Raw genomic sequence first — 7,964 nt, forward strand, 5'->3', positions numbered from 1 at the left:
CCCATCCAAGATGCAGAAGCAATTGTTTCTTTATTGGAGAAATATAACACTTTTCATCACTTGCTCACCAATGGATCCACTGTAGTGAATGGGTGCTATCAGAATGAGTCTGAATATTATGGATATTATTATATCCAATACAAAAAAAAACAAAAAAACAATATTATGGATTATTTAGTCAGAAGCAACAGTTTGAAGTTAAAAGTGTCTTGATGATGGATTTGTTTCTTACAAACACGCAGCTTTTGGCTTCACAAGACTTTAATAGATGGACTGGAGTGGTGTGGATTATTGTGATGTTTTTATCGGACTATCATTCTGACGGCACCCATTCACTGCAGAGGATCCGTTGGTGAGAAAGTGATGTAATGCGACATTTCTCCAAATCTGATGAAGAAACAATCTCATCTACAGCTTGGATGGCCTGAGGAGGGTTAGTAAATTTTCAGCAAATTTGAATTTTTGAGTGAACTATTCCTTTAAACTAGATGTCACCTAGCATGTAAAAGTTTTTGTCCCCCTCTGAAAAAGCTAATGCAAATAAGACAAGGGGTTCAGTGACTCTACTTCTGTCCATTTATATTGGAGTGGAGTGCTTTAGTGTCTGTATTTGTGTGTACAAATGAGTTGAAAGTACTGCGGCAGTATTACAGAAATGCAAATGTATGTGTGTGTTGTTGTTACATTTCCCATGTCAACTAATCATGATCAGCGTTTGGGAGTGTTGGATTTTTTCACACCAACAGCAGAAATGTCGATGCAGTCCATCTGTATTGTGGATAAACGGTATTTATTGCAAAATGCTTTTCATATATATTTAGATATTTCAGGAGGGAGACAGAAACTTATTTATTATTTTACACTTGTGCCAAATGGAATTTCTAAAGTCGGCTGAATAAACATACCCAGCTTACAACAAAACATAAAGTTGCTTATTTGTCTTGAGTTTCTAAATTCACTTTCCTGTTTATGCTCCACTACAAAATGTGTAGACGGCAGATTTACAATGCCACAACTTCAGGGCACAAACAGAAGAATTAAATTCTAGTGGGAGAGATCTTGTTTACAACGCTTTGATGTTTAAGCGATTGCTGCAAGGGGTGATGTAAGGACGATAAAAAAAAACAATAAAAATTAAAGCAATACCATAAATAAGTGGACGACTCGTTAACGTCAAAGAGAAAACAGATTCTCAGAATGTAAAATCCAAAATAAGTCATTCCATAAGCATTAACCCCATTTAATATGACACATTTATACCATCGCTGGTGTGGCCAGTTGGGTTTAGAGGTCACATAAATAGGTAAATTGAGATCACCCGTGTTGTCAAGGGGCTTGATTCTAGTATAAATACACCTCAATCTGTAGGTCCAACTTTCTGGCGAGTCAGTACTGTGGCAGAACCACCATTAAAGGGGCCATATGATGTTGCTAAAAAGAACATTATTTTGTGTATTTGGTGTAATGAAATGTGTTTATGCGGTTTAAGGTTCAAAAAACACATTATTTTCCACATACTGTACATTATTGTTTCTCCTCTATGCCCCGCCTTTCTGAAACGCGTCGATTTTTACAAAGCTCATCGGTCTGAATTTCAATATAAACCAAGACGAGACTGGTTTTCCTTTGCTAAAGTAAGGAAACTTTGCTTCCTTTGCTCCTATTAAACAAACTTGCAAGACTAGCATATCTCAGAGGCGGGCGCTCTGCGCATACGTCATACGCCTTCCGCCGGAACGGATCCACGTAAGGAACGAGCTTTATTTGACGACTTGTGGACTGTTCAACTGCAACACCCGCTGACTGCAATGATAGACCTTGGAATAGCCAGGACAATTTTTAATATAACTCCGACTGGATTCGTCTGAAAGAAGAAATTCATAGACACCTAGGATGCTTCGAGGGTAAGTAAATCACAAGCTAATTTTCATTTTTGGGTGAACTAACCATTTATCCACTGATTTCTAGTCGTGTCCTCTTTTGGAAGGCCAAACAAAGTAGTTTCGCTTTCACAACGAAACACACGGCGGGCTAGAGTGAGTGGAGGCCGGCAGATTCGACGAAGGAGCGGTGGGCGGACTTGCGGCAACTTTAGTCTTTGCAACTTTACAGATCTTCTTTATGCACCAAGAGCTTGTAACACTCCAAAGAGAAAGGAAAACTTGAAATCGCATCATATGACACCTTTAAGGAAAAAAAGATCAATCTAAGCATCTAATTGAAAAGCACAAGGAAGGAAATGGATACCAAGTCACAGAGTATCCCTTGGAGTGCAGTTAAATCAATCATTAAGAAACGCAAGAAGCTGTAAATCTAAGGGAAGCCACCAAGAGACCAATGACAACTAGACTACCATAACTAAACCAGGGGCCATACTCCAGAAACCTACTGTCTCAAGTGAAGGGCTAAAAGTTATTCTAACACAAATTGCCTTACTAAACAAAATTTTTTGTAATATGGCCACAAATCCCAATCTGATTGATAATTTATGGGTGAACTTAAAAAAAAAAAAAAAAAAAGCTGTTCACACACAACCAACATGCAACCTGACCAAGCTTGAGCAGTTTTTAAACAGAACGATTGAGGAAAAATCCCTGTAGCGGCCAGATGTACAATGTGTGTTGACATGAAAGAATATTTTATTGTTGATCGGTGTCAAAAAAGCCTAATTAATTCTTCTGAGGCTAAATGTTGTAAAACATAAAAGCTTCCAAGGGGGGTGAATACTTCTTACTGGCTCAGTACGTTTGTAAAATCATGTTAATTAACACATTATTTGGATTTTACCATCACATAATTAACTGAAATGTTTTGAACAAATGTTCAAAAGCATGAAAACATACAGAAATCAAACTGGTGGTATAAACTTGTGCAGAGAAAACATCAACAGAGCAGCTTGATAAGCACGATTTCAACATGACCACAAATACAACTGTTGCTATTGGCTGCAAACATTTAGCCCATTGTAGGACGGCCATCAGATCCAGGTCACTTCATTCTGTGGGTCACTGGTGCATATCACTGTTGTACCCATGAAACCAATAACTCTATACAACCTCTAATGCTCTGTGAGAAGTCCGGTTTATGTTTAAAACCACTGAGACACAGTAAACAAGAAAGCATAAACTATTTCTCTGTTGGTCCAAGATTCTAATCTTCCTCCAAGTGGTACAAACTGACAAAACGGAGGTGTTTGTCTCCGTTACTTTCCACTCCACACCAGACGAAAGCAATTAAAAGCATTTCAGCTGCTTCTCCTGTAAATGTGAGCATCTTAATAAAAAAACAATATCAACATTTCCAGCTATTTACAACATGAGGTAAATGTCAACATTTCCAGCTATTTACATCATGAAACCTGTTAAGAACATCTATGGGCCATCTTTAATAATAATACAATCAAAAACTACTAATGCGAAACAAATGAGAATTAATGAATGGGAATTGGAATTGCAGTAAAAATTCAGCGATCTGGATGTATTTCCATGAGAATCTGTTTTGACAGGCTAGCCTACTCTAAAACAACAAACTCAATCTACAAACTAGTTCAGACATGAAGAAGGTTTGTTTATAGACAATGTACCTGTACTGAAGTGTCGTAGTTTACCGTGGTAAATACAGATGAATACACCAGAAGATGTCTGCCATATTTTGAATTTCATGAGAAACGCGTTTATCCTTCAGGCCGATTTAGCGTCACGTGATCAAACATTCCCGCCTTATACAAAATTACACAGTTTTCGCCTAATAACGGTTATACAGTTACTGTTACTAGAGTAAAACTCAGTTAGACATTAACACAAATTTATAGAAACATTCTGAAATGTAGCTATTACACTTGGAATTTGATTCTATATCGTTTTACAATATAAAAAAACTGCAGAAATAATAATTGCAGTTGACTAACTCTGGTATTTGGCAGAAACTATGGTAAAACCCAGCTATAGATAAATAAAAAAAAAATGATGTGAATGTTTTTTTTTTAATGTTGACGATTATCGATTAATACAGATGCTGAACGCAGAAGGTAATGAGTGACACGCCTTACAGCCAATCAAAAAGAGAGTTGAGTTTGGGGGGCGGAGAAACACGCAGGTGCACCTGAGAAACACGTGAGACTGCGCACTTCGCAAGAGACCACCGCAAAAGACAGGTATAATGTTTCATATTTATTTGATTGAATCTATATATCAAACCATTTTTTCTACGAATCAAAAAGCAGAAATTACATTAAGGACGAGGCTAAATAAAAGTCGTATAGTGATGATTTTACCTTTGATATTTGTTAAATGTATTTGTTTTTTTACGACGGATACGTAGTCTACGTGACTAAGTGCCTAAGTATCCGTTGTGGAAAAAAACTGATGAATATGGTAATAAAGCAGATGTCAGTAATATGGAACTTTTCATTTCGACTTTTCTCATATAGAGAAAGATGAAATAGCCTCAAGTCTGTCGTAAAACATGAGTGTAGCCTATTGTGTTTTATGGCGGTTTATGTGTACACTACAGTTGCTGTGGTTACATCCTATGAGTTTATGTTTCCAAGACAACAGAAGTCGCTACATAAAAGCACTTCCTTGTTTGCCCACGAGACGTCTTGAGGACCACCTCAGTGCATTTCTGCATTCTTAATCTCTTGCCAGACCATCCTGAAGCTGCAGGCGACTGAAGTGGATCCACCGAGACTGTGCTGAGGTGCTATGGCCGCAGATGCAGTGCTGGAGCTCAGGCAGCAGTGCCTCAAGAGAGGCGCGGCTGGAATCAAGGGTCTTGGAAGGCAAGAGAAATTAAATATATGAGTCTGTGGTTTCGAAGAAAGACTGAGGTGATGAGGTGCAGCATTAGTAAAGCTGTTGTTTTGATTCCTGCTTGAAGCTGATGATGAATTATCACCACTGTGCCCTTGAACAGGATAATTAACTTTATATGTTACACCAGGGGGACTGAACCAGTGATGGGATGAATCTCAGGGAAAAACAAGTCATACTTCATCACAAAATCAAGGCATATTTCCACCTAAAATCAAAAGAAAAAATAATAATAAACTGTATTGTACATAAAGAAAATTTTCATGAAAATGAAGCACATTACTCATAAAATTTGTATAGCCTGCTGTGCATTCAGATGCTTCACTTTTGAGTCGTTGATTTCTTCTCAATTGTGATACTCGATAGATTTTAGATTTTCATATTGCAGTATTTTTCTGTTACAGTAAAAATGCTGTGGTTAAATGATATTCATTTAAATCAACATATTAAAAATGCACAAAAACTATTCACAATGCAGTTTACATAAAATATTATTTGTTTAGCATTACAGTAGTGAGAATTTAAAAAATGATATGGAAATAGAAATGAAAATGTCATTATTCAAAAAATCAGAATGTAGCTTAACAAATCTTAAAACAGCCTTTTAAGAAAAATTCTAATTTATAATTTATAACACTGTAAAAAATTATATGATCAATAAGTCACGGCAACTTGTTTTTTTTCGTAGCTTTAACTCATAAAAATAATGTAACCAGTTTCAAGTTACTGAGATTCAGCTATATTCAAGATTGTAAAAAATGAGTTGAAATGATATGTACAGACACTTTGATTATACATAAAATTAAAGGGGTCATATGATGCTGCTAAAAATAACATTATTTTGTGTATTTGATGTAATGAAATGTGTTTATGCGGTTTAAGGTTCAAAAAACACATTATTTTCCACATACTGTACATTATTGTTTCTCCTCTATGCCCCGCCTTTCTGAAATGCTCGATTTTTACAAAGCTCATCGGTCTGAAAAGCGAGGTGTGCTCTGATTGGCCAGCTATCCAGTGCATTGTGATTGACCGAATACCTCAAGCGTGTGACGGAAATGTTTCGCCCCTCATAGGGCTGGACGATATGGCCAAAATTGATATCACGGTATATTTCTTAATTTCGGTCGATACGATATAATTCCGATATCGATATGAACACTATTTATCTGAAATAGAAATCTGAAAGGAAAAATTGAAATCGCATCATATGACCCCTTTAAAGGCAGCAACTGAACTATGTTTTTAAGTTAAATTAGTTATATACTTTTATAGGAAATATAATTTTGGGACATGGACATGTTCTTGACAATGCGAGGTAATAAATCAGTATTTTAAATATTCATCTTTCTGTTTAATTCTTTTACAAAGGTAGAGGATTTGGGGGGAAATTATGAAAATATGTTTAAGTTTAACTAAGAATATAAATTCTTTCCAGGACGTTTCGCATCATGGATGATGATGGCAGTAAATCTCTAAACTTCCAGGAGTTCGAGAAGGGGCTGGAGAACTACGGCGTGTCTGTGGGGAAGGACAAAGCACATCAGATCTTTGCCATGATGGACAAGGATGGAAGCCGCACTATCAACTTTGATGAGTTTCTTGAGAAATTAAGGGTAAGAATGTGTTTTGAGGGCACAAAAAAGTAAGTTTTTCGTGTTCATTTCAATGCAACCTGCTTCTTCTGTTTCTTTGCTTCAGCCTCCCATGTCGAGCGCACGGAGACAGGTGATCGATCAGGCTTTTCAGAAGTTTGATAAGACAGGAGACGGCGTTGTGACCATAGAAGATCTACAGGGTGTCTACAACAGCAAACATCACCCCAAATACAAGAGCGGAGAGTGGACAGAAGAACAAGTCTTCCGCTCTTTCCTGGAAAACTTTGACTCTCCGTATGACAAAGATGGAAAGGTACCTCCAATTTTTCAGATATGGGATGCATTTTCAGTCTGATAAGGGTCTGCAGACTAGATTACCATCTACCTATTACCATCATCATCATCATCCTTATATTTCGGTGCTCATATTTTAATATAATTTTACATCATTTTACATATTAACCAAAAAAAAAAAATGTGTAGGCTGAAGACTTAGCTTATTTTAACCACCTTCTTTCATAATAATCGTCACTTCCACTACTAAATTTAATCTATACAAAATATATAAATAAATAAACCACATTAGGACTTTATACATAACTGGAAATTACACTTTTTTAAAAGTTATTCATAATTTGAGTTTCGCATTTGTTTATCACCTTATTTTTTATAATTTTTATCTGAACATTTAAGACTGTAATGTAAATGAGCTCTTTGCATGTGAAATGAGAAATGATGCTTCACTTAACTCAAGTAGTCAAAGGTTAGCTGTTATTAATGTCCAGATAAGGCCTGTTAGCACTTATAACGATAAAGATTTTAAAGTTGTAAAAGTCGTTCTAATTCTATGAGAATATGAAGTTCGCATCACAACTATAATAAAGACACAGTGGAGAATTACTTTCAGAACGATTTTTGTCCAGCCGATGAACGATAAAAACAATTACAACCAATCAGAGTCCATCCTGTTTTAAAGAGCGCAAGCATTTAAAGCGGCAGATGACAAAACGGCAGTGCGCCTTTAGAATGAACAGAACGTTGCTGTGTTTTGAGGATGATAACTAGGCTATAACAGCAAAGATAAAGTTTTAAAAGTCGTTCTAATTCTATACGAATATGGAAATAATATAGTTGGACTGAGTTTCAGAACAATTGTTTCGAGCTGATGAACGATAAAAACATTGACAGCCAATCAGAATTCTGCTTTGAAGAGCGCAAGCATTTAACGACGGTGGATGACTTCCAAACTTAAACAACATTAAAGGGGTCATATGATGCGATTTCAAGTTTTCCTTTCTCTTTGGAGTGTTACAAGCTGTTCGTGAATAGATAAGATCCCTAAAGTTGCAAAGACTAGTCTCAAAACCAAAGAGATATTCTTTATCAAAGTTAAGACTCTGCCACATAAAACTAATAACATTATTTACTGTCTTTACATTTACTTTGAAAGATGAAGCTTGCGATTATGGTAAGGGTCGTTACATTTCCGACGAGTGCTTCGGCCAATCACAATGCACTGGGTCAGCTGGCCAATCAGAGCAGACTGCGCTTGTCG

General features: G+C 36.4%; 1 protein-coding gene across 2 annotated transcripts in view; it reads left to right on the forward strand.

The window, feature by feature from the left end:
* The first annotated feature begins 4,076 nt into the window (after positions 1–4,076).
* Positions 4,077–7,964, forward strand: part of capsla (calcyphosine-like a) — a 5,234-nt gene continuing 1,346 nt past the window's right edge. The window contains exons 1-4 of one of the 2 annotated variants that reach the window (XM_016497299.1): positions 4,077–4,153; positions 4,647–4,780; positions 6,250–6,427; positions 6,513–6,722. In XM_016497299.1, the coding sequence (XP_016352785.1) occupies positions 4,704–4,780; positions 6,250–6,427; positions 6,513–6,722 (465 nt within the window). In that variant the 5' untranslated portion in view covers positions 4,077–4,153; positions 4,647–4,703. Of the gene's footprint in view, positions 4,154–4,646; positions 4,781–6,249; positions 6,428–6,512; positions 6,723–7,964 lie in introns of those variants that run through there. The other variant, XM_016497306.1, reaches the window with a different exon arrangement.

The sequence above is a fragment of the Sinocyclocheilus anshuiensis genome, unplaced genomic scaffold (genome assembly GCF_001515605.1).
Source record: "Sinocyclocheilus anshuiensis isolate Anshui unplaced genomic scaffold, SAMN03320099.WGS_v1.1 scaffold217, whole genome shotgun sequence".
NCBI classification, from domain to species: domain Eukaryota; kingdom Metazoa; phylum Chordata; class Actinopteri; order Cypriniformes; family Cyprinidae; genus Sinocyclocheilus; species Sinocyclocheilus anshuiensis.